This window comes from Acinonyx jubatus, chromosome D1 (genome assembly GCF_027475565.1).
Source record: "Acinonyx jubatus isolate Ajub_Pintada_27869175 chromosome D1, VMU_Ajub_asm_v1.0, whole genome shotgun sequence".
NCBI lineage: Eukaryota > Metazoa > Chordata > Mammalia > Carnivora > Felidae > Acinonyx > Acinonyx jubatus.
Window position 1 is genome coordinate 47,823,639 of NC_069390.1, and position 27,348 is coordinate 47,850,986.

The following is a 27,348-nucleotide window of genomic DNA, read 5'->3' on the forward strand; positions in this document are numbered from 1 at the left end:
GGAAACAGTTATGACAATGTTTAGAGTTCTTATTGGATACTAGTCTTTATGCTGACTAGTGTTTCAGTTTTCAGTGAAGCCTAATTGTGGAGACTTTTCTTGTGCTTCTGTACTACGTCACATATTCTTGCACTAAACTTGCATTTGTGAAGTAACTTAAGTGAACTTGCATATAGTTTTGGCAATTGGAAAGAGCCCATCTTGCTTACTACTACCAGCTACATCCTTTAAAGCACAATAATCCACTTAGTTGATGTAAATGGGATTAATTGATTAGCTGGGTGGGAGTAACAGGGACTTTGCCTCTGGCATTACTGACCAGGGAAGGTAATAGAGGTTGTGCTTCCCTTTTTTGACATAGTTGCCTCAGTATTAGAGTGAAGAAACCTGGGTTAATGGCTCTGCCACCTATTAGCTATGTATGATCTTTTTTTTTTTTTTAATGTTTATTTATTTTTGAGAGAGAGTGAGTGAGAGCACACAAGCTGGAGAGGGGCAGAGAGAGAGGGAGACTGAGGATCTGAAGCAGGCTCCATGCTGTCAGCACCTGATGTGGCCCATCAGAGCCTGATGTGGGGCTTGAGCTCACAAACCGCAAGATCATGACCTGAGCCGAAATTGGATGCTTAACTGACTAAGCCATCTAGGGGCCCCTAACTATGTATGATCTTAGATAACACTCTTAATTTCATGGGCCAGAGTTTTCTTTCTACAATTTGAATTAGTCAAATTGTTTTCCCCCCAGAAAAGAAGCTTTTTAGCAAAAAGCATTGTTCACAGCATTTAGAAATGGTTAGAGATAGCAATAGATATGAAAAATGAGAGGAAATAGTATCAATTAAACATTAAAATATTGGTGCAGCTTAACTAGTAAAGTCTAATAGTACTCAACATTATTCTACTCTTTTATTTGTGAAAAAGGAATGATGGGGGGGTAATATATCTTCATAAGTGCGACATTAACTTGTCTACTTTTGTTACAGTGTGTTTGTTTTTGCTCTTTATTGTATTTCAAATATTTATAACCATTTCCTCTAAGAATTTGACAAACAGATTTGCTTTTAATGCAGTGCTTTCCAAGCTTTTTATCCAGAATCAACCTGATAAGTGGGGCAAAAGACCAAATGCTTTTTTTTGTTGGAGAATCTTGATCTTAAAGTTCGCCAAACTAAATTATACTATGATTCACCGTTAGTAATATTAGGTCAGGAGTCTTTCTTACCTCTTATGAGAAAAAGTGCCCTTTAGCAAAAACAATTGAAGACTACCCCCAAAGTAGTCATTGTACTCTTAATATTGATAGATTAATATTTAAGTATTGGTAGATGCTGTAATTTAGAGATTCTTTGTTATAATTTTCTGTTTCTCCATAGAATTGGGAACATAGCCAGGAACAAAAAGAAGCTTTGTAAAAAGAAGTATATATTTTTTGACAGTTTGCCTTCTTTATGCTTCTATGTATAATTTATAGAATCAGAAAACATTTGTTGCAAAGGTGTATAATCCAGTCTCTTATGGCAGGCCTCTATTCCTAAACATAGAGGTGTAGTCTGGATTTGTGTTAAGAAATGGGAAATTCTAGGGGTGCCTGGGTGGCTCAGTCAGTTAAGCGTCCCAGTCTTTTGTGTGGTGTTCAATTTTCCCTCCCACAGAACTTTTGGGATCTTATATATATTCTTATTTTTTGAAACTTCACTTCTTTAAATTGTTTTAATGATCATTTATTTTTGAAAGAGCATGAGTGGGGGAGACAGGTAGAGAGAAAGGGAGACACAGAATCCGAAGTAGGGTCCAGACTCTGAGCTGTTAGCACAGAGTCCAACATGGGGCTCAAACTCATAAGCCGTGAGATCATGACCTGAGCTGAGGTTGGACGCTTAACTGACTGAGCCACCCACATGCCCAAAAACTTCATGTCTTGTAGTGGGTCTTTTTGTATTCATTATTATAGATGTTCAGTAGCTCTTCCAAATTGGTAACTTGTGAATTTAAGTCCTTCCATTCTCCACTGTTTCTGTTCTCTTTTTGGAGCCCCAATTTTCATCTCTTTGGTTTTTGTTTTCTTTTTTGCTGTTCTGTTTCTTCCCTTTTTCTTCCATCTCCTTTTCATTTATACTGTCATTAAAAATATTTCAACAGCTTTTTTTATTGCTGAATACTCCTTTTCATAACATTTCCTTCTTGTTTTTTTTTTAATGGTTGCAATGTCTTCTCTTATGTCTCTAAATGTATTATTGACTTTATTTATTTATTTATTTATTTATTTATTTATTTAAATGTTTATTTTTGAGAGAGAGAGAGAGAGCATGAGCAGGGTAGGGGCAGAGAGAGAGGGAGACAGAGACTCTATCAGTGCAGAGCCTGATGTGGGGGCTCCATGCCATGATCCGTGATAGCATGATCTGAACTGAAATCAAGAGTCAGATTCTTAACTGACTGAGCCACCCAGGCACCCCAAGATAGTACTGATTTGAAAAAATGTTTTTGTTTTCTTGAATATGTCTTTTTCTTCTAAGCCTCTGTGCCCTCCCTCCCCCTCCCCTTGTTTTGATCTTCCATGTTAGAGGCTTTCCTTAGCTTTCTCCTAATCTTGTACTCATTGTGAGGTTTTGGACTATTGGCTTCACTATTGGGTGATTGTGCTGGGATTGGGTTTGATAACCTCCCCAGTTTTTTTTTTTTAATTTTTAAAAAATATTTTATTTATTTTTGATAGAGAGAGACAGAGCACAAGTTGGGGAGGGGCAGAGGGAGAAGGAGACACAGAATCCAAAGCAGGCTCCAGGCTCCGAGCTGTCAGCACAGAGCCTGATGCGGGGCTCGAACTCACAAATTGCGAGCGAGATCATGACCTGAGCCGAAGTTGAATGCTCAACCGACTGAGCTACCCAGGCGCCCTGTGTTTTTTTTTTTTTTTTTAAACCTTTTATTTGTCAGATTTTCCAGAGTAGGATCTTTCCATTTCCTGCCTGGGAAGTATAGATTTGGTTGCCAGAATTTGGTGAGCCAGGTAGGGGAATATTTGAGATTGCAGAATTCACTATGTAAACTTTTACATAATTCCCTCTCTTTTCAGCTCAAAGGCTAAATATTCCCATAGGTTATGGAAACTAATTTGACAATAAATTTCATATAATAAAAATAAAAAATAAAAAAAAATAAATATTCCCATAGGTGAGTTTCTGTCTTTTAAATCTTTTCCTGATGGTAAATCTCCACTCTTCTGCTGGGATGGAACAAGGACAGTCACCCATGTACATAGAGACTATTTGGGGATCTACCAGTTTCTTAACTATGCTTTTAAATAGTTCTACTCACATTTCACTTCTAGAAGTATTTGGTACTGCCAACTACAGAGCTTGTTGGGGGTTTTGAAGTATAAATCAGGTAGCTTCTTGTCATCCCTTGTGATGGCATAAGATTTAATGTTCTGAGGTGAGCTAATTCAGCTAAATTTATCTGGCTGCTTTTTAACTTTTATTTATTTATTTTTTAGTAGGCTCCATCCCCAAGATGCTTGAACTCAGGCCCCTGAGATTGAGAGTTGCATGCTCTACAGATAAGCCAGCCAGGTGCCCCCTGCTTTTTAACTTTTCAGCTTAAATTTTATCCTCTCTTGTTTTTTCCTTTTTCTTTGTGGTTGCATTGCTAATTATTGTTTCTTTGCTAGCACCTCTCCTTTATTTTAAAACTTCTGAAACACCAGAAAAAAACTTCTAGTAATTTTATTTGCTTATTGACTAATACCCAGTCAGGTTTCTGCAAAATCATTTTAAATTTTCAGAATTTCCTGGATGTTATTTTGCAAGATTTTGTTTGTGTTTTTACAATGAGATGTCAACTCTTAAAAAAGTGTTTTCAGATTAAGATAACATTTCTGACAAAAAGAATACAACTGAAAAATATGTACATGTGTCTGCTTTATTGGCTAGGGCTTATTCTGTTTTTCTTCCTTTTCCATTATAGTCATAAAAAATGATATGCTGTGAATCTTTCCTCTGTAAGCTCTCAGCTCTACTTGTTGGCTAAGACAGATATTAAACCAGAAGAGAAGGGGGTTCTGGTAAAAATAGTAAGAGAAAATGTAGCAATAATCATAAATGTGAGACTTTTTTTTTTCATTTGGCAAATATTTATTGAATACCTATTATGTGCCAGTAATGCATAAAATGAATGTGGTCCCTGCTCTTACGGAGTTTATACTCAGTTTGACAGACATTAAAAAAAAGTCTTAAATGACTGTTATCTACAATGTCAGACTATGTTAATGTTTACAAATACTCCAAAACAGTGTGCATCTCAATTTTAATGTGCATATGAATCTACTGGAGATTTGTTACAAATGTAGATTGTGATTCAGTAAGTCTGAGTTGAGGCCTGAGATACTGCATTTCTTTCTTAAAAAAATATCCTTTTTAAGGTTTGAGTTACATGTGATAAAATTCACACATTTTAGGTATATATGTTAACAACTTTTGACATATCTATCTCTATCTCTATCTCTGTCTCTATCTATCCTATTGTTACAACCACCCTAAAGACAGCGGTTTTAACAAGTTCCAGGTAATGCAAATACTGCTGGTTTGAGGGACCACACTTTTGAGTGTCAAGGTTATAATCATCAATTCAGACTTTACTCACCGAAACTGAGATAGCTCAATATCAACAAGAAGTTTTCGGTTGATTTTTATTTTAAAACCGGTCATGACTATATATGTACATTTTTAAATTGTTTTGAATTGAAAACGAAGTGTCATGAATTAAAAAGATACCAAAAACTGACCTGTTCTTGCCTCCTAGCTACACAGTTTCCCTTTGGACAACCATTTCTTGCATATCCCTCCTTAGATATTCTGTACATATAGAAGTAATTATATATTTAAATTCTCCACTTACCTCCTCCTTTTTTACACACATGGCTGCTGTTCTAAAGACCTGTTTCTCTGATGCTTTTGTTTTATTTTATTTTATTTTATTTTATTTTATTTTATTTTATTTGGGGGTGGGTGGGTGGAGAAAGAGTGAAAGAGAGGATTCCAAACAGGCTCTGTACTGTTAGCATGGAGCCCGATGCGGTGCTCTATCTCACTACTGTGAGATCATGACATGAGCCCAAATCAAAAGTTGGATGCTTGACTGTCTGAGCCACCAAAGTGCCCCTGATGCTTTTTATTTTTAAAATTAGATTTTATCTTTTATTTTGTAATTTAAAAAAAATTGAAGTGAAATTTATATAGCATAAAATGCATAGATCATCAGCATACAATTTGAGCTTTAACAAATGAATACACACTTGTAATGTAAATCCCAATCAAGACCTGATGCTTAACTTGGACAGGCTTCTGTCATGCTTATTTTGATGTTTCTAATTCTGTGATCATGCTAGGATTTAATAAAGCATTAATGAACCACTGCTTTATTGTATATAGGACTCATAGGTGCTTTGAGATATCAACTACTTTAAAAGAAACTTTATTTTTTAGAGACGTTTTAGGTTCATAGCAAAATTAAAGGGAAAGTACAGAGTTCCCATACACCCTCTACTCCCACATGCATAGCCTCCCCCACTATCAACATCTTGCACCAGAGCAGGACATTTGTTACAGTTGATGAACCTAAATTCACACATCATAATCACTCAAAGTCCATACAAAATATAGAATAGTTTCACTGTCCTAAAAATCCTCTGTGTTCTATGTATTCATCTCTCCCTTTTTCCTAACCCCCGGCAAACAATGATCTTTTTACGGTCTCCATAGTTCTGCCTTTTCCAGAATGTCATATAGTTGATATCATGCCATATGTGACCTTTTTCAAATCGGTGTCTTTCACTTAGTAATATGTATTTAGGGTCCCTGTATGTCTCTCCATGGCTTGATAGCTCATTTCTTTTTAGCTATGAATAATATTTCATTGTCTGCATGTTCCACAGTTTATTAATCAAGTCACCTACAAGGACATCTTGGTTGCTTCCAAATTTTGGCAATTATGAATCAAGCCACTCTAAACATCCATGTGCAGGTTTTTGTGTGGACATACGTTTTCAACTCCTTTGAGTAAATACCATGGAGCACAGTTGCTGGATTGTATAGGAAGATTGTGTTTAGTTTTGTGAGAAACTACCGAAGGGTCTTCCAAAGTGGCTGTACCATTTTGCATTCCCTCCATCAATGAGTGAGAGTTCTTGTTTCATATTCTTAGCTACATTTGATGTTGTCAGTGTTTTGGATTTTGGCCATTCTAATAGATGTATAGTAGTATCTTATTGCTTTAATTTGCACTTTTCTAATGAAATATGGTGTTGAACGTTTTTTATATGCTTATTGCTGCATCTGCATATCATCTTTGGTGAGGTATCTCTTCAAGTCTTTTGCCCATTTAAAAATTACTGGGTTGTCCATTTTCTTATTGTTGAATTTTAAGAGTTCTTTGTGTATCTATCTATATCTATATATATGTATCTATCTATATCTATATATATGTATATATATACATATATATATATATACATATATATGTATATATATATATTTAAGTTTAATTATTTATTTTGGAGGGGGAGAGCACAAGCAGGGGAGGGGCAGGAAGAGAGGGAGAGAGAGGATCCCAAGCAGGCTCCATGCTGTCAGCTCAGAGCCTGATGCTGGGGCTCGATTCTATGAACTGAGCTCGATTCCAGAGCCTGATGCTGGGGCTCCATCTTCCATGTGAGATCATGACCTGAGCTGAAACCAAGAATTGGACCCTTAGCCAACTCAGCCATCCAGGCACCCCTTTGCATATTTTTGGTAACAGTCATTTATCAGATATATTGCTTATGGATATTTATTTCCCAGTCTGTGGCTTGTCTTCTCATTCTCTTGAATTAACTCACTTTTTAGAAGGGGTTTCTGAAAAAGATTGAAGGGTAACGAAAGTTCTGATACAGAGAATGGTTTATAATTTTATGATTAAAATTTTTTTTAATGTTTATTTTTTGAGAGAGAGAGAGAGAGAGAGAGACAGAGCACAAGCAGGGGAAGGGCAGAGAGAGTGAGGGAGACCCAGAATCCAAAGCAGGCTCCAGGCTCCGAGCTGTCAGCACAGAGCCTGACACAGTGCTCCAACCCACAAACTGTGAGATCATGTCCTGAGCCAAAATCAGATGCTTAGCCAACTGAGCCACCCAGGCAGCCCTATAATTTTATGATTTAAGATAGATCTCCAGGGACACCTGGCTGATTCAGTTGGTTTAGCATCTGACTCAATTTCCCCGTAGGTCATGATCCCAGTGTCTTGGGATTGAGCCCCATGTTGGGCTCCACACTGGGCTTGGAGCCTGCTTGGAATTCTCTCTTTCTCCCTTTGTCCCTCTCCTCCACTCTCTCTCTCTCTCTCTCTCTCGCTCGCTCTCTCTCTAAAACAAAAACAAAAACAAAAGAGAGGTCTTCAGATAAAAAATTTGGAAGTACTACTTACACATTCAGCATCACTTAAGATTTTTATTAATTTTGTGAAATACATATCAGTTGCATTAACCTGTATATTATTTTAAAAAGAAAAACACTTTAGTTACTCTCCATTGTCAACTTTTTTTTTTTTTAAGATTTTAATCTCTATATTCAACATGGGGCTCAAACTCACAACCTTAAGATCAAGAGTAGCATGCTTTATTGACTGAGCCAGCCAGGCATCCCCCACTCTGTTGTCTACTTAATAAAATTCTTTCATTATCTCTCTTGAACACATTTCCAATTTTTATTGTTATTGTTTTCCTTTATAGATGATATATAATACATCAGCCAAACTGAACCATTCTGTATTTCCCACAGAGGTCAGATTCAGGGCCTTGTTTGTTCTGTCTTTCTCCTCTCTATTCAAAAATCTTCTATCCTTTAATTCAAGTACTACCTTTTCATGATACCTTAAGGAAGACTTTGAATCTAACCTAAGAATATGGTACAAAATATGCAAAACTTAGTATCTAATGATGTTTGTTGTAGCATTATTTATAGTAGCTAAGTAGTGGAGACCACCATAATGTTTAGCAACAGTGGAACAATTATAATGAAAAATGATGTATAGTAGGGCCATATAGAAACATGGAGAGATGATTATGGTATAGTTGGGGGTAAAAAGCCAAATACCAAAATCATGCATGCAAAGTAATTACAGTTCTGAAACAAAAAAACAAATGAAAATAGATGAAATGAGGAAGTACACCAAAATAAGTTTTATTAGAGTGGTAGAATGACATGTGCATTTTTTTCTCATTTTACAAATTTTATGTAATACATGTAAAATTAAATAATAATAAATTTTTATGGTAAATATTTGTGCATTTTATTTTACTGTTTAAAGGTTTGGTCAAAGCACTTTTAGGAAAACCCCAAAATGAAGCACATAAAGTGTTGAATATTGGGTAACTGCATTGTAAGGGTTTGCAGTGTTTTATAGTTAGCTATAAAAGTTATATCTTTTAGTGATCAGGAGAGCTAGGAGACATCTGAATGTGATGTTTGGATATGGCAGAATTGGTGAAATTTTAATCTTCTGGTTTCTGGCTCTTTGAAGAAAAAAATATTCTTAAAAAATCATGGGGTATTGCCTGTGAGAAGAAAAGAAGGTAAAATAAGATGAGAGTGCATCTTTTTTTTTCCTTTTTCTTTTCTTAAGTAGGCTCCATGTCCAATGTGGGGCCCAAAGTCACGACCCTGAGATCAAGAGTTGCAGGCTACCAAATGAGCCAGTCAGGTGCCCCAAGATGCGAGGGCTGATGAATGAAGATATTGAAAGGACATAGGAAAGGGAAGGGCAGCCATATAAATAGAGATGACTATAAAAGAGAGACACCAGAGTGTAAAAATAGTGTGGAGAAGGCCAAAGCTTGGAATGAAGCTTGTGACAAATGCTTAAGTCCATAAAAAGCTTTTAAAATTATTTTAATAGCAATAACAACAAAGACAGAAAGAATAGTCCTGCTGTTTGGACTGTAGTGTTATGTTAGTAAATTGTCAGCGAAAGCAGAGCATTTCTGTTCCCATTTGGCTTTGATCTTTTATTTAAAGGAGAATTATTTTCTGTTTTTATTTTTATTTGAATATAGTTGACATACAATGTTACATTAGTTTCAGATGTACAATGCAGTGATTCAACAAGTTTATAGTTATGCTGTGCCCACCACAAGTGTAGCTACCATCTGTCACCATACAATGCTATTACAGTACAAGTGAGTATATTCCCTAAACTGTACCTTTTATTTTCATGACCTGTTAATTCCATTACTGGAAGCCTCTACCTCTTCCTCCTCTTCACTCATTTTGCCCATAACCCCACCTGCTTTTCCTCTGGCAATCATCGGTTTGAAGGAGAATTATTTTTATTTTATTTTTTTGTAATTTTTAAAATTTATTTATTTTGAGAGTGGGAGTGAGAGCAGAGCAGAGAGGGGTAGAGAGAGAGGGAGAGAGAGAGAATCCCAAGCAGACTCTGTACTGTCAGCACAAAGCCCAATGCAGGGCTTGAACTCACAAACCACAAGATCATGACCTGAGCTGAAATCAAGAGTCAGACGCTTAACTGACTGAGCCACCCTGGCACCCTGAAGGAGAATTATTTTTATAATAAAGAGGATAAAAGGGCTATTGTTCTTTTATAGTTACTTATCAAATATATTTATTATGTAAGATTTCCATGTTTATTGTAAATTTATTAAAAAAAATTTTGGGGGATACTATTAGTTTATTATAAAAGAGAGACATGAGAATTATTTACATGATGAAAGATTTCACAACTTCACTGGAATGGGCAGCTTCACTTCATGCCATTTCAGTAATGATTTATTTCAGTCTACATACCTTCCAAGAATGTCACCATCTCTAAATAAGAAATAATCCTTGTCATCTAGAACTACTTTGGTGCCTCCGTATTCTGGGAGAAGAACTTTACCTCCAACTTTCACACTGACTGGTTGATCTCTCCACCCTTTCCTTTAGAGCCTGATCCAACAGCTACTACTGTTGCTTGCAAAACTTTTCCTTGAGATTTTTCTGGAAGCATAATGCCTCCTTTGGTTACAGTTTCAGCTGCACTCCTTTCAACTAAAACTCTGTCAAAGAGGGGAAGAAACTTCCTAAACGCTTGTCCTGCCATGACTCTGGCCGCTGCAGTTCCTACTCTGCTCTGGAGTTGCCGCGGCTGCAGTGAGACCCGCAGTCTGACCCCCGGGCCACGTGAACGTGGGAAAAGCTCCATGTTTATTGTAAATTTAAAAGACAGACCTGTATGGGAAGAAACACACCACCCATATTTATGCCACTCAGGTATAACTATTACTGATATTTTCTTGTGCACCCTCCCAGAATTCTCTTGAGCATAATGTATATATATGCAGCATATTTTTTATAAAAAAGGGATGAAACTGCTATTCAGTAGTTTCTTCTTTTTCTCAGAAGTTAATTTCCTCAGAATATGTTCTAAAGTTTTCCATGTTGGTAAATGGAGACTGCACCATCTTTTAAAAAGCTTTTATTAAATTACAGCATGTATTGGGGCGCCTGGGTGGATCAGTCGGTTGAGCATCCGACTTCAGCTCAGGTCACGATCTCACGGTCCGTGAGTTCGAGCCCCGCATCGGGCTCTGGGCTGATGGCCCAGAGCCTGGAGCCTGCTTCCGATTCTGTGTCTCCCTCTCTCTCTGCTCCTCCCCCGTTCATGCTCTGTCTCTCTCTGTCTCAAAAATAAATAAACGTTAAAAAAAAAATTAAAAAAAAATTACAGCATGTATGCACGAGAGTATGCAAACTGCACAGCTCAGTAAATAATCTTCAAAATGAATATACTCATATAAACACCATTCAATTTAAGAAATAGACCATTATTAGTACCCTAGAAGCCCTAATTATGCTCTTTTCCAATCATTAACCCTTCCTCCTCTCCAGAGATACACTGTTCTGATTTCTAATTCCATAGATTACTCTAGCCTGTGTTTGTACTTCATATGTATATGAATATAGTAAATATGAATATGGTAAATATTCTTTTGTTTCTTCTGTCACTCAACATTATATTTTGAGGTTCATCTATGTTGTATGCAGTTGTGGTTTTTTATTGTTGTGTAGTATTCCAGTTTATGAACAAACCACAATGCATTTATCCATTCTACTATTGATAGACTTTGAGTTATTTGTAGTTTATTCTGTTTACCACTATACATACATAGTGCACATAGTTTTGTGCCTGGCAGATAAAAGGCATTCAATAAGTGTTTATTGAATTTAAGAATGAAATGTCTCACATTTCTTTATGATTACTACTGAATGTTCTCCAAGTTATAAAATGTTAGTAATATACTTTTATCTTCTTCCTGCTAGTGCAAAGACCTTGGAATACTTTAACACCATTTATCCCTCCTGACTTGTATGCTGCTACTATAGTTTAGTTTTGTTTAAAATTTAAATCCTGTAGGGGTGCGTGGATGGCTCAGTCGGTTGAATATCTGACTCTTGATTTTGGCTCAGGTCACAGTCCCAGGGTTGTGGGATTGAGCTCTGCATCAGGCTCTGCTCTGAGCTTGGGGAATGCTTTAGATTCTTTCTCTCTCTCCCTCTACCCCCTTCCCTCCCCACTCCAAAATAAAATAAAATTTTAAAAGATTAAAAAAAGATTTAAGCCATATAGAACAGTCAGTATTCATTTAGGTTTACTTACAATTTATTCTTTCTGTTACTCCTTTTTTTTTTCCCCCCTTCCTGCTTCTCTAAAGACTTCATCTGGCATAAATTTTCTTCTGCTTGAAGCAAACTTTATTTGTAATAGTGCCAAAGTAGGAGCAAGCCAAATGTCTTTAATCAGATGAATGTATAAACAAATTGAGGTATATCCATATATACAGTCGAATACTACTCAGCAATAAAAAGGAACAAACTATTTTTATTATTTTTATTAAAAATTTTTTTTAAACTTTATTTTCGAGGGTGGGGGGAGAGAACGAGTGGGGGAGGAGCAGAGAGAGAGAGAGAGAGAGAGAGAGAGAGAGAGAGAGTCCCAAACAGGCTCTGCACTGTCAGCACAGAGCCCAATGTGGGGCTTGATTTCATGAAACATGAGATCATGACCTAGTGATGAGCCAAAATTAAAAGTCAGACACTTAACCGACTGAGCCACCCAGGTGCCCCACAAACATTTTATTTTATTTTATTTTATTTTATTTTATTTTATTTTATTTTATTTTATTTTATTTTATTTTATTTTTTAACTTCTATTTGTTTTTAATGTTTATTATTGAGAGAGAGAGAGAGAGAGAATGCATGCATGCATGAGTAGGGGAGGGGGAGAGAGAGAGGGAGACTGAGGATCTGAAGTGGGCTCTGTGCTGACAGTAGAGAGCCCGAAGCAAGGCTCAAACCCAAGAACCATGAGATCATGACCTGAGCTGAAGTTGGATGCTTAAGCAACTGAGCCTCTTAGTTGCCTCCAAAAGGAACAAACTATTGTTATACACAATCACATAAAAGAGTCTCAAAATAATTATACTGAGTTTTCTTTGTGGGAATTTTTTTTTTTAATGTTTTTATTTATTTTTGAGACAGAGACAGAGCATGAGCAGGGGAGGGGCAGAGAGAGAGGGAGACACAGAATCTGAAGCAGGCTCCAGGCTCCGAGCAGTCCGCACAGAGCCCGACACGGGGCTCGAACTCACGGAGTGTGAGATCATGACCTGAACTGAAGTTGGATGCTTAACCAACTGAGCCACCCAGGCGCCCCTCTTTGTGGGAATTCTAAGAATGCTCTGTTCTTGTTTGAAAGTGTTTATTTCACATTATGCTTGAAAGATATTTTTTTCAGGGAATAGAATTCTATTAGTTATTATCATTCAGCAGTTTGAGGATGTGTTTCTGTTGTGTTTTGGTTTCTATTATTGAAGGGAGCAGACAGTCTAATTTTTTTTCCATGAAGGTAATCTGTTTCCTTCCTCTAGTTGCTTTAAGCATTTTTTCCCTTTGTCTTTGTCTTTGAACGTAGTATGATTTTCTTTGTACTTATTTGCTTGAATTTCATTGGGCTTCTTGTATCTCTATCATGATGATTAAAATCATTTTTTAAGAATTTTAAGCCATTATCACTTTGCATGTTCTTCTGTCCCATTTTCTTCCTCCTTTTGGAATTTTTGATTTTCCCACTATACCCTCCTCTGTCTCTTGCACCCTTCCTTTTGTTTTTGTTATATTTTATCCTTTTGTCTCTTTGTGTTTTATTCTGTATATTTTCTTTTGATCTATATTCTGAGCTGCTGTTAATCCCACCCATGGAATTCTTAATTTTGGTTAATTGTATGCTCCAGTATTAGATTATTTATTTGGTTCTTTGATGATTTTGTCACTTATGCCTTTTATTTCCTTGAACACATTTAGCATGTTTTTTTTTCAGGTTTATTGAGATACAATGGATGTAAAATAAACTGCACATCTTTAAAATGTGCAGTGTGATGAGTTTTGATATGTATGATCATCACCACAATCAACATAATCATAATCATTACTCCTGTAAGTTTCTTCATGTGTCTTTATAATTCTTGCTTCCTATTGCTTTCACCCCTGCTATTCCCTGTCCCTAAGTAACCACTGATCTGCTTTCTGTTGCTACAAATTACTTGTATTTTTGGAAATGTACAGTATGTACTTTTTGGGGAACTTCTTTCACTTTGAATAATTATTTTGAGACTCATCCATGTGGCTGTGTGTATTAAATAGTTTCTTTTTATTGCTGAGTATTCTGTTGTATGTATGTATCTAAGTTTGTTGATCCATTTATCTATTGAAGGACATTTCGGTTGTTTCTGGTTTTTGGCTATTACAATAAATAAAGGTGCTAAGGAACATTCTTATAGAGGTCTATGCATGGGCATAAGGCATGGATATTTTTTAGTCTGTTTCTGATAACTGTATTTTCTGGATCCCTGTCGGGGAATCTATTGTTGCTTTAAAAAAAGATCTTTCTGGATCTTTCTCAGATCTTTCTGAGCCTGGGTGGCTCAATTGGTTAAGCATCTGACTTCGGCTTAGGTCATAATCTCACGGTTTGTGAGTCTGAGCCCCACATCGGTCTCTGTTTTGACAGTTCAGAGCCTAGAGTCTGCTTCGGATTCTGTCTCCTTGTCTCTTTGCCCTTTCCCTGCTCCCTGCTCGCACTGTCTCTCTCTCTCTCAAAAATAAAAAATAAACATCAAAAAAACAACTAAAAACTCTTTCCTTTTATGCCTAGTCATATTTGACTTATATTGAATGTTATGAATAGAAAAGTTATAGAGATAACTTAAGGTTTAAGTGTAGACATTTATGGTTGCTTCTAGCAGGCGACTAGAGACACTAGTGATTCTGTATCACTTTAATTCAGTTTTAAGTACTGAGATGATTACAGGATGATACAAGAGAAACTGCATAAGTCTGCCAGTTGATTTTTCAGCAGAAACTTTTCAGGCCAGAAGGGAGTGGCATGATATATTCAGAGTGCTGAAAGGGAAAAAACCTACAAGCAAGAACACTCTGCTCAGCAAGATTATCCTTCAGAATAGAAGGAGAGATAAAGAATTTCCCAAACAAAAGTTAAAGAAATTTATCATCACTAAATCAGCCTTTCAGGAAATGTTAAAGGGAATTCTTTAAGTGTAAAGAAAAGGCCATAAGAAGGAAGAAAATTACAAAAGGAAAAAATGTCACAGGTAAAAGCAATTGTATTAAAGGTAGTAAATTAATTACTTATAAAGCCAGTATGGTGGTTAAAACACAAAAGTAGTAAAATCAGTTATGTCCACAAAAATTACCCAAGGGATACACAAAATAAAAAGATGAAAAATATGACATCATCTACATAAAACATTGGAGAAGAGAGTAATAATTTAGTGCTTTTAGGATGTGTTCAAATGTAAGTGACAGTCAACTAAATAGAGACCACTGTGCACTTAAGATGTTGTATACTAACCAAGTGGTAACCAAAATCAAAAACTTGTAATACATACACAAAAAATAAAGAGAATGGAAGGGCGCTTGGCTGGCTTAGTTAGTGGAGCATGACTCTTGATCTCAGGGTTGTGAGTTTGGAGTCACAAGTTCAAGCCCTACTTTGGGGAGAGTTTAATTAAAAAAAAAAAGAGAGAGAGAGAGAGAGAGAATGGAATCCAAGCATAACACTAGAGAAAGCCATAAAACCATAAGGTGAGAGAGCAAGAGAAGAAGAAAGGAATACGGAAGAACTACAAAAACAACCAAAGAACAACTAATAAAATGGTAGTAAGTACATAACTATAAATAATTACTTTAAATGTAAATGGATTAGTGTTACACTCAAAAGACATAGGGTGACCAAATGGATAAAAAAACAAGACCCATCTAGATGTTGCCTACAAGAGACTAATTTCAGACTGAAAGACACATACAGAATGAAAGTAAAGGGATGGAAAAACATATACCATGCAAATGGAAGTGGGGGGAAAAAAAGGCCAGGGTAGCAATGCTTATCAGACAAAATAGGCTGGCTTCCTTCCTTCCTTCCTTCCTTCCTTCCTTCCTTCCTTTTAAATGTTTGTTTTTGAGAGGGGAGAGCTTGAGTGGGAGAGGTGCAGAGAGAGGGACAGAGGATCTGAAGCAGACTCCATGCTGACAGCAGATAGCCTGATGCAGAGCTTGAACTCATGAACTGTCAGATGCTCAACCCACTGAACCACCCAGGCACCCCCTTATTTATTTGGTTTTAATTTAAATCCCAGTTAGTTAATGTATAGTGTAGTAATTGTTTCAGGAGTGGAATTTAGTGATTTATCACTTACATAAACACCCAGTGCTCATCCCAACTTAATTCCTGTCACTCAGCCCATCCCCCCCCACTAACTCCCCTCCAGCAACTTTCAGTTTGTTCTGATTTAAGAGCCTCTTATGGTTTGCCTCCCTCTCTGTTTTTATCTTATTTTTCCTTCCCTCCCTCTATGCTCATCTGTTTTGTTTCTTAAATTCCACATATGCGTGAAACCATATTATTTGTGTTTCTTTCACTGACTTACTTTGTAGTTTCATCTACATTGTTGCAAATGGCAAGATTTCATTTTTTGATTGCCAGGTAATATTCAGTGTGTGTGTGTGTGTGTGTGTGTGTGTGTGTATGTATACACACACCCCACATCTTCTTTATCCATTCATCAGTCAGTGGACATTTGGGCTCTTTCCATACTTTGGCTGTTGTCAATAGTGCTGCTATAAACATTGGGGTGCACGTTCCCCTTCGAATCAGCATTTTTGTATCCTTTGGATAAATACCCAGAAGTGCAATTGCTGGGTCATAGGGCCATTCTGCTTTTAATTTTTTGAGGAACCTTCATATTTTCCATAGTGGCTGCACCAGTTTGCATTCCTACCAACAGTGCAAAAGTGTTCCCTTTTCTCTGTATCCTCACCAACATCTGTTGTTTCCTGAGTTGTTAATTTTAGTCATTCTGACAGGTGTGAGGTGATATCTCATTGTGGTTTTGATTTATATTTCCCTGATGATGGGTAGTCAGACAAAATAGACTTTAAAACAAAGACTGTAGCAAGAGACAAAGACACTACGTAATGATAAAAGGACCAATCAAACAGGATATAGTAATTGTAAATATCTATGCACTCAACATAGGAGCACCTGAATTCGTAAAGCAGTATTAAATAGGCATAAGGGAAGAAATAGACAGTAATACAATGATAGAAGGGGAGCTTAACACCTCACTTACATCAATGGATACATCACCCAGACAGAAAATTAATGAAAACAGTGGCTTTGAATGACACATTTGACCAATAGACCTAACATATCTATATATACAGAACATTCTATGCCCAAACAGCAAAATACACATTCAAGTGCATGTGCAACATTCTTCAGGATAGATCACATGTTAGGCCACAAAACAAATCTCAGTAAATTTAAGAAGATTGAAATTGTGTCAGGCATCTTTTTGACAACAATAGCATGAAATTAGAAATCAGTTAAAAGAAAATTGTAAAAAAAACATGTATAGGTCAAATAATATGCTGCTAAACAGCGAATGGGTCAACAAAGAAGTCAAAGAGGAAATTAAAAATACATGGAGACAAATGAAAATGAAAACAAATGGTTCAAAATCTTTGGGATGCAGCAAAAGCAGTTCTAAAATGTGTTTATAGTGATATAGGCCTACCTCAAGAAAAAGAAAAAATCTCTAACAACCTAAAGGAGCTAGAAAAAAGAACAAACAGAGCTCAAAAATAGTAGAGGGAAGGAAATAATAAAGATTAGAGTGGAAATAGATAAATAGATAGATAGATAAATAAATAAATAAATAAATAAATAAAAAGAAAAGCTCAATGACACCAATCTTTTCTTTGAGACAAGTTGGTAAACCTTTGGTCAGACTCATGAAGAAAAAAAGATAAATAAAATCAGAATTGAAGGTGGAGGAATGACAATTGACACCACAGAAATACAAAGAATTATGAGAGTATTATGAAAAGTTATGTGTCAACAAATTGGACAACCTAGAATAAATGGATAAATTCCTAGCATACAATCTTCTAAAATGGAATCAGGAAGAGAGAGAAAATCTGAACAGATTGATTACTAGTAATGAAATTGAATCAGTAATAAAAGAACTTCCAACAAAGGAAAGTCCAGGATCAGATTGCTTTACAGGCAAACTCTACCCAACATTTAAAGATGACTTAATACCTGTTCTCCTCAACAGGTTCCAAAAAATAGAAGAGAAAGGAAAACTTCCCAATTCATTCTATGAGGCCAGCATTACCCTAATAGCAAAACTGGTCAAAGACACTACAAAAAAAGAGAGGCCAATATTTCTGATGAACACAGATGCAAAAATCCTCAAAAAATTATTAACAAACCAAATTCATGGATACATTTAAAAATTCATTCATGATCAAGTGGAATTTATTCCAGAGGTACAGTGGGTGGTTCAGTATTCACAAATTAATCCAATACTTCACATTAACAAGAGGAAAAACCATACGCTTATTTCAATAGATGCAGAAAAAGCATTTGACAAAATACAGTATTTGTTCATGATAACAGCTTACAACAAAGTGGGTTTTAGAGGGAACATATCTCAAGGGTGAAAAACTGAAAGCTTTTAGTCTAAGATCAGGGACAAGACAAGGATGACCTCTCACCACTTTTATTCAGCCTAGTACTGGAAGTCGTGACTGCAGCAATTAGACAAGAAAAAGAAAGAAAACACATCCAGACTGGTAAGGAAGAAGTAAAACTCATTATTTGCAGATGACATGATACTTAATGTAGAAAACCCTAAAGACTTCATGAAAAAACTATTAGAACTGATAAATGAATTAAGTAAAGTTGTGGATACAAGATTAATACAAGATATTTGTTGCATCTCTATACACTAATAATGAAATAATGAAAGAGAAAACACTCCCACTTACAACTGCACCATAAATAGTAAAATACATAGGAATATATTTAATTAAGGAGGTGAAAGACCTATACTCTGAAACCTGTAAGACATTGATGAACAAAATTGAAGATAACACAAAGTAATAGAAAGATATACCATCTTCTTGGGTTCAGATAATATTCTTAAAATATTTATACTACCCAAAGCAACCTACAGATTCAGTGCAATCCCTATCAAAATGCCAATAGCATTTTTCACAGAATGAGAAAAAATAATACTAAAATTTGCATGGAACTATGAAAGACATCAAATATACAAAACAGTCTTGAGAATGAAGAACAAAACTGGAGGTATCATTCCAGATTTCAAGTTATACTACAAAGCTATAGTAATTAAAACAGTATGGTACTGGTACAAAAATAGAAACATAGATCATTGGAACAGGATAGAGAGCTCAGAAGTAAACCCATACATGTATGGTAAATTAATCTATGATAAATGAGGTAAGACTATACAATGGGGAAAAGATAGTCTCTTCAATAAATGGCATTGGGAAAACTGGACAGCTACATGCAAAAGAATCAAACTGGACCACTTTCTTACACCTTACATAAAAATAAACTCAAAATGGATTAAAGACCTAAATGTGAGACCTGAAACTATAAAACTCCAAAAAGAAAACATAAGCAATATTCTTTTGGACATTGGCCTTAGCAACATATTTATGGATCTGTCTCCTCAGTCAAGACAAACAAAAGTGACAATATGCTATTGGATTACACCAAAATAAAAAGCTTTTGTATAGCAAAGGAAACCATCAACAAAACAAAAAGGCAAGGTAGTGAATGGAGGGAGATATTTGCAAATAATATATCCAATAAAGTTTAGTATCAAAAAAATACACAAAAAATTTATACAACTCAACACCAAAAAAACAAAAAATCCAATTAAAAAATGGGCAGAGGACCTCAATAGACATTTTTTTTGAAAGAAGACATACAGATGATCAACAGACACATGAAAAGATGCTCAATATCATTAATCATCAGGGAAATGCAAATCAAAACCACAATGAAATATCACCTCATACCAGTCAGAATGGCTGGTATCAAAAGGACAAGAAATAACAGGTGTTGAAGATATGGAGAAAAGGGAATCGTTGTGCACTGTTGGTGGGTGCTAACATTTGTGAAAAAGTATGGAGGTCTTTCAAAAAGTTAAAAAGAGAAATACCACACAACAAGGATGTCCACTGTCACCACTGTTAATTCATCATAGCACTGGAAGTCCTAGCCTCAGCAGTCAGACAACACAAAGAAATAAAAAGCATCCACATTGGCCAGGAGGAAGTCAAACTTTCCCTCTTCACAGATGACATGATACTCTGTGTGGAAACCCCAAAAGATTCTACCAGAAAACTGCTAGAACTGATCCATGAATTCAGCAAAGTTGCAGTATAAAATCAATGCACAGAAATCGGTTGCATTTTTATACACCAATAATGAAGCAGCAAAAAGAGAAATCAAGGAGTTGATCCTATTTACAATTGCATCAAAACCAATAAAATACCTAGGAATAAACCTAACCAAAGAAGTATAAAATCTGTAGACTGAAAACTATAGAAAGTTTATGAAAGAAATTGAAGATACAAAAAAATAGAAATATAATCCATGCTCATGGATTGGAAGAACAAATATTAAAATGTTGATACTACCCAAAGCAATCATACATATTCAATGCAATTCCAATCAAAATAACAACAGCATTCTTCACAGAGGTAGAACAAACAATCCTAAAATTTGTATGGAACCACAAAAGACCTCAAATAGCCAAAGCAATCCTGAAAAAGAAAACCAAAGCTGGAGGCATCAAAATTCCAGACTTCAAAATGTGTTATAAAGCTATAATCATCAAGACAGTATGGTATTGGCACAAAAACAGACACTCAGATCAGTGGAACAGAATAGAGAACCCTGAAATGGACCCACAAACATATGGCCAACTAGTCTTTGACAAAGCAGGAAAGAATATCCAATGGAATAAAGACAGTCTCTTCAGCAAATGGTGTTAGGAAAACTGGACAGCAACATGCAGAAGAATGAACCTGGGCCAGTTTCTTACACCATACACAAAAATAAACTCAAAATGGATGAAATATTTAAGCATAAGACAGGAAGCCATCAAAATCGTCAAGGAGAAAGCAGGCAAAAACCTCTTTGACCTTGGTCGCAGCAACTTCCTACTCAACATGTCTCTGGAGTCAAGGGAAACAAAAGCAAAAATGAACTCTTGGGACCTCATCAAGATAAAAAACTTCTGCATGGTGAAGGAGACAATCGGCAAAACTAAAAAGCAACCGATGGAATGGGAGAAGATCATAATCCAGTGAAGAAATGGGCAAAAGACATGAATAGGCACTTTTCTAAAGAAGACATCCAGATGGCTAACAGACACATGAAAAAATTCTCAACATCACTCATCATCAGGGAAATACAAGTCAAAACCACAATGAGATGGCACCTCACAGCAGTCAAATGGCTAAAATTAACAACTCAGGTAATGACAGATGTTGGCGAGGATGTGGAGAAAGAGGAACCCTCTTGCACCGTTGGTGGGAATGCAAACTGGTACAGCCACTCTGGAAAACAGTACGGAGGTTCCTCAAAAACTTAAAAATGGAACTACTCTACAACCCAGCAATTGTACTACTAGGTATTTATCCAAGGGAAACAGGTGTGCTGTTTTGAAGGGGCACATGCACCCTAATGTTTATAGCAATGCTGTCGACAATAGCCAAAATACAGAAAGATCCCAAATGTCCATCGATGGATGAATGGATAAAGAAGATGTGATATATATAGAATGGAGTATTACTTGGCAATGAAAAATAATGAAACCATACCATTTACAACAATGTGGATGGAACTAGAGTATATAATGCTAAGTGAAATTAGTCTGTCAGAGAAAGGCAAATATGATATGACTTAACTCGTGGAATTTAAGATACAAAACAGGTGAACATAAGGGAGGCAAAGCAAAAATAATATAAAAACAGGAAGGAGGTCAAAACACAAGAGACTCTTAAATACAGAGAACAAACTAAGGGTTACTGGAGGAATTGTGGGTGGGGAGATGGGCTAAATGGGTAAGGGGCATTAAGGAAGATACTTGTTGGGATGAGTGCTGGGTGTTAATATGTAGGATGAATCACTGGATTTTACTCCTGAAATCATTATTGCACTATGTGCTAACTAACTTGGATGTAAATTTAAAAAAATAATAATAATAAAAAAATAGAAATACCATAGAGGGGTGCCTAGCTGGCCCAGTAGGTGGAGTGTGTGACTCTTGATCTTGGGGTTTTGATTTCGAGCTCTGCATTGGGTTTAGAGGTTACTTTAAAATAAAATCTTAAAAAAAATACCATATGGGGGCGTCTGGGTGGCTTAGTTAAGCATCCAACTTCAGGTCAGGTCATGATCTCACAGTTTGTGGGTTTGAACCCTGTGGTGAGCTCTGTGCTGACAGCTTAGAGCCTGGAGCCTGCTTTGGATTCTGTGTCTCCCTCTCTCTCTCCCCGCACCCCATGCTCTGTCTGTCTGTCTCTCTCTCAAAAATAAATAAACATTAAAAAAGTTTTTTTTAAATAACAGATCTTCTTGGGGAGGGGGGGCTGGGTGACTCAGTCCATTGAGCATCTGACTCTTGATTTTGGGTCAGGCCATGATCTCACCATTTCTGAGTTTGAGCCCCACATTGGGCTCTGCACTAACAGTGCAGATCATGCTTAGAATTCTCTTTCATCTTTCTCTCTGCGCCTCCCCTCCTCGAGAAAGTCGAGATAGAAGGAACATACTTAAATATGCCAACAAACATATGCCAACAAAGAGGACAACCTGGAAGAAATGGACAAATTCCTAAGCACCCACACACTTCCAAAACTCAAACAGGAAGAAATAGAAAACTTGAACAGACCCATAACCAGGAAAGAAATGGAATCAGTTATCAAAAATCTCCCAACAAATAAGAGTCCAGGACCAGATACCTTCCCAGGGGAATTCTACCAGACGTTTAAAGCAGAGATAATACCTATCCTTCTTAGGCTGTTCCAAAAAATAGGGAAGGAAAACTTCCAGACTCATTCTATGAAGCCAGCATTACTTTGATTCCCAAACCAGACAGAGACCCAGCAAAAAAACAGAACTACAGGCCAATATCCCTGATGAATATGGATGCAAAAATTCTCAGTAAGATACTAGCAAATCAAATTCAACAGCATATAAAAAGAATTATTCACCATGATGAAGTGGGATTCATTCCTGGGCTGCAGGGCTGGTTCAACATTTGCAAATCAATCGATGTGATACATCACATTAATGAAAGAAAAGATAAGAACTATATGATCCTGCCAATCGATGCAGAAAAAGCATTTGACAAAATTCAGCATTCTTAATAAAAACCCTCGAGAAAGTTGGGATAGAAGGAACATACTTAAACATCATAAAGGCCATTTATGAGAAGCCCACAGCTAATATCATCCTCAATGGGGAAAAACTGAGAGCTTTCTCCCTGAGATTAGGAAGACGACAGGGATGGCCACTCTCACCGCTGTTGTTTAACATAGTGTTGGGGGGGCGCCTGGGTGGCGCAGTCGGTTAAGCGTCCGACTTCAGCCAGGTCACCATCTCACGGTCCGTGAGTTCGAGCCCCGCGTCGGGCTCTGGGCTGATGGCTCAGAGCCTGGAGCCTGTTTCTGATTCTGTGTCTCCCTCTCTCTCTGCCCCTCCCACGTTCATGCTCTGTCTCTCTCTGTCCCAAAAATAAATAAACGTTGAAAAAAAAAAACTTCTTTAAAAAAAATAACATAGTGTTGGAAGTACTGGCATCAGCAATCAGACAACAAAAGGAAACCAAAGGCATCAAAATTGGCAAAGATGAAGTCAAGCTTTCACTTTTTCCAGATGACATGATATTATGCATGGAAAATCCGATAGACTCCACCAAAAGTCTGCTAGAACTGATACATGAATTCAGCAAAGTTGCAGGATACAAAATTAATGTACAGAAATCAGTTTCATTCTAATACACTAATAATGAAGCAACAGAAAGACAAATAAAGAAACTGATCCCATTCACAATTGCACCAAGAAGCATAAAATACCTGGGAATAAACCTAACCAAAGATGTAAAAGATCTGTATGCTGAGAACTATAGAAAGCTTATGAAGGAAATTGAAGAAGATATAAAGAAATGGAAAAGCATTCCATGCTCATGGATTGGAAGAATAAATATTGTTAAAATATCGATACTACCCAACGCTATCTACACATTCAATGCATTCCCAATCAAAATTGCACCAGCATTCTTCTTGAAGCTAGAACAAGCAATCCTAAAATTTGTATGGAACCACAAAAGACCCTGAATAGCCAAAGTAATTTTGAAGAAGAAGACCAAAGCCGGAGGCATCACAATCCCAGACTTTAGCCTCTACTTCAAAGTTGTAATCATCAAGACAGCATGGTATTGGCACAAGAACAGACACATAAACCAATGGAATAGAATAGAAACCCCAGAATTAGATCCACAAAAGTATGGCCAACTAATCTTTGACAAAGCAGGAAGGAATATCCAATGGAAAAAAGTCTCTTTAACAAATGGTGCTGGGAGGACTGGACAGCAACATGCAGAAGAATGAAACTAGACCACTTTCTTACATCATTCACGAATATAAACTCAAAGTGGATAAAGGACCTGAATGTGAGACAGGAAACCATCAAAACCCTAGAGGAGAAAGCAGGGAAAAACCACTCTGACCTCAGCCGCAGCAATTTCTTACTCAACACATCCCCAAAGGCAAGGGAATTAAAAGCAAAAATGAATTATTGGGACCTCATGAAGATAAAAAGTTTCTGCACTGACAAGGAAACAATCAACAAAACTAAAAGGCAACCAATGGAATGGGAAAAGATATTTGCAAATGACATACCAGACAAAGGGCTAGTATCCAAAATCTATAAAGAACTCACCAAACTCCACACCCGAAAAACAAATAATCCAGTGAAGAAAAGGGCAGAAAACATGAATAGACACTTCTCTAAAGAAGACATCCAGATGGCCAACAGGCACATGAAAAGATGCTGAACGTCGCTCCTCATCAGGGAAATACAAATCAAAACCACACTCAGATACCACCTCACATTAATCAGAGTGGCCAAAATGAACGAATCAGGAGACTATAGCTGCTGGCGAGGATGTGAAGAAACGGGAACCCTCTTGCACTGTTGGTGGGCATGCAAACTGGTGCAGCCGCTCTGGAAAACAGTGTGGAGTTTCCTCAAAAAATTGAAAATAGACCTACCCTATGACCCAGCAATAGCACTGCTAGGAATTTACCCAAGGGATACAGGAGTGCTGATACATAGGGGCACTTGTACCCCAATGTTTATAGCAGCACTTTCAACAATAGCCAAAGTATGGAAAGAGCCTAAATGTCCATCAACTGACGAATGGATAAAGAAATTGTGGTTTATATACACAATGGAATACTACTTGGCAATGAGAAGGAATGAAATATGGCCTTTTGTAGCAATGTGGACGGAACTGGAGAGTGTGATGCTAAGTGAAATAAGTTATACAGAGAAAGACAGATACCATATGTTTTCATTCCTCTGTGGATCCTGAGAAACTTAACAGAAGACCATGGTGGGGAGGGGAAGGGGAAGGGGAAAAAAAAAAGGTTAGAGAGAGAGGGAGCCAAAACATAAGAGACTTTTAAAAAAACTGAGGTTTGATGGGGGGGGGGGATGGGAGGGAAGGGAGGGTGGGTGAGTGGTATTGAGGAGGGCACCTGTTGGGATGAGCACTGGGTGTTGTATGGAAACCAATTTGACAATAAATTTCATATTTAAAAAAAACAGACAATAAAAAGTTGTAATTTTGTTAATAGTTTGGTTTATGTACTGCTTAAAAATGCGTGTGATCTGTACACACAAAATATGTTTTGTTTCTTAAATATTGGCTCATACTATCATGCTGTTTTGTGAGTTTTACCCCCATTTACTATGTTTTGGATATCTTTCTGTACTAATAAATAAAGGTATATGTTATTTTGAATAGTTATATACTGTTACTTGAAAAAATGGATTGTGCTTATTATGACTGGACTGTGATATGTGACTGTATTATAATTCACTTAACCTATTACCCATTTCAGATATCCAAATGATACAGAAGTAATTTAAATTTTTTTAGTGTTACCCAACAGTGTTGTAGTAAATAGGCTTATGTATGTCACCTGAGTACTTATTTCTGTTGGATAAAATTTTTGGAATGAAAATGTTGTTTTAAAAACATGCACATTTAAAAAATTTCTGAAACATATTACTAATTGACCTCTAAATTTGATCAATTTACTCTTCTACCAGTAAGGTATATGACTGCTGTTTTTTGTTTTTGTTTTAAATCCCATTATCAGCTCTTGGTATTATCAGTTTAACTTTTGCCTATCTGATAGATAATAAATGGCATCATATTTTAATTTACTACAACTGCTACAAATGTTTGAGACTAGAATGATGCAATGTTCCTGGGTACTAGTAAAAATAGTTTCCCTTGGGATAGTTTGAAGAAAACTGCACAGAATGTTATTTTAAGAACTTCCATGCCATGCCAGAATGGATGAATTGAAGATTGCTGTTAATACAATTAAAGAAATGAAAGCAAACAAAAACAAAAGCAAAAAACAGCTCTCTCTCACTTTTTAAAAAAACTGATGTCATCATTATCATCTTGTTCTCCTGTAGAGATAATAAAGGAAATAAATATAGAACAATTATTAGGAAATAAACCTCTATTTTTAATAGCACAAATACAGCCTCTACAACTAGTTTTTTAGAGACAGAGAGTACTCTTTGTCTAGGATTTAGATGTTTACTATTTTTTAAAGAACATTCTTATACCACTTAGACAACTGCTTTCTTGATAGGAAATTGAGTTTTCAAAATGCTGTGTCTGTTTAAAAGATCCTTTTCATGTTTCTGGTAGAATTTAATGTTCCATTCAAGTCTTTTTTTAATGCAAGTAGGAATGTTTTTATTTCTGTTAATTGAAATAGTTAAATATTTTTGATAATATTCTCAAGTTGTATTTTAAGACATACTTCTGATGTGGGTCAGATTAGAAGATTGCCAGTGATTTGTTTTTGTTTTTGTTTTTTATTTATATAACTTAAGTAATTCTGAGTAACACAGATTCTCAGGGACAGTAAAAGAAATATTTTATGTTCTCTTTACTTTTAATAAAATTTTTGCATGAACATTTATTTGTCAAGTCAGTCTCCTCACACCTTCCTACTCCCGGTATGGTAAACTGAGATGTCAAATAAACCATTAAAAATGAAACAGTATTTGAGGTGTGTGACTATTTAAGACTATTTTTGGTTTTTACTTAATAAGATTAATAAAAATTACTAAGCACTCTCAGTATATTTGTTGCATTGGCTACTGGGCATCCTGGTAAATCGTGCAGACATAGTCTTTATTTTCATAGATTTATAGTCTTATAGGGGTCTCAGAGAATAAAAAAGCAAAAGAAAACAAAAACACCATACTTAGAATTCATGACAGGTGTTATAAAGGGAAAAATAGTGGAACATTAGAGAATAATGAGGAGACCAACTTTTGACAAGATGGTCAGGATAAGCACTCTGAAGCAGTGACATAGAAACAAACATGTAAAGGATTAGAAGGAGTCTGCTGTGAGAATAGCTAGGTGTCTTAGTTCAGGCCACAGGCTGGATGGCTTATAAACAACAGAAATTTATGTCTCACTGTTTTGGGGGCAGTAAGTCTGAGATTAGGAAGTCAGCATTGTTGGGTTCTGGTGTGAGGCCTTCTTCTAAGTTGCAGATTGCCATCTTCTTGTTGTATCCTTACATG

The 27,348-nt window shown here is 36.3% G+C and overlaps 2 protein-coding genes across 3 annotated transcripts in view; one reads left to right on the forward strand and one right to left on the reverse strand.

The window, feature by feature from the left end:
* SBF2 (SET binding factor 2) overlaps window positions 1-27,348 on the forward strand; it is a 479,646-nt gene that overhangs the window by 31,869 nt on the left and 420,429 nt on the right. The window lies entirely within an intron of this gene.
* LOC106971826 (10 kDa heat shock protein, mitochondrial-like) lies at window positions 9,701-10,248 on the reverse strand. The gene is given in 2 exon segments (XM_015068698.3): window positions 9,701-9,954; window positions 9,957-10,248. Coding segments are annotated over 2 exon segments (408 nt in total). The 5' UTR covers window positions 10,234-10,248; the 3' UTR covers window positions 9,701-9,823.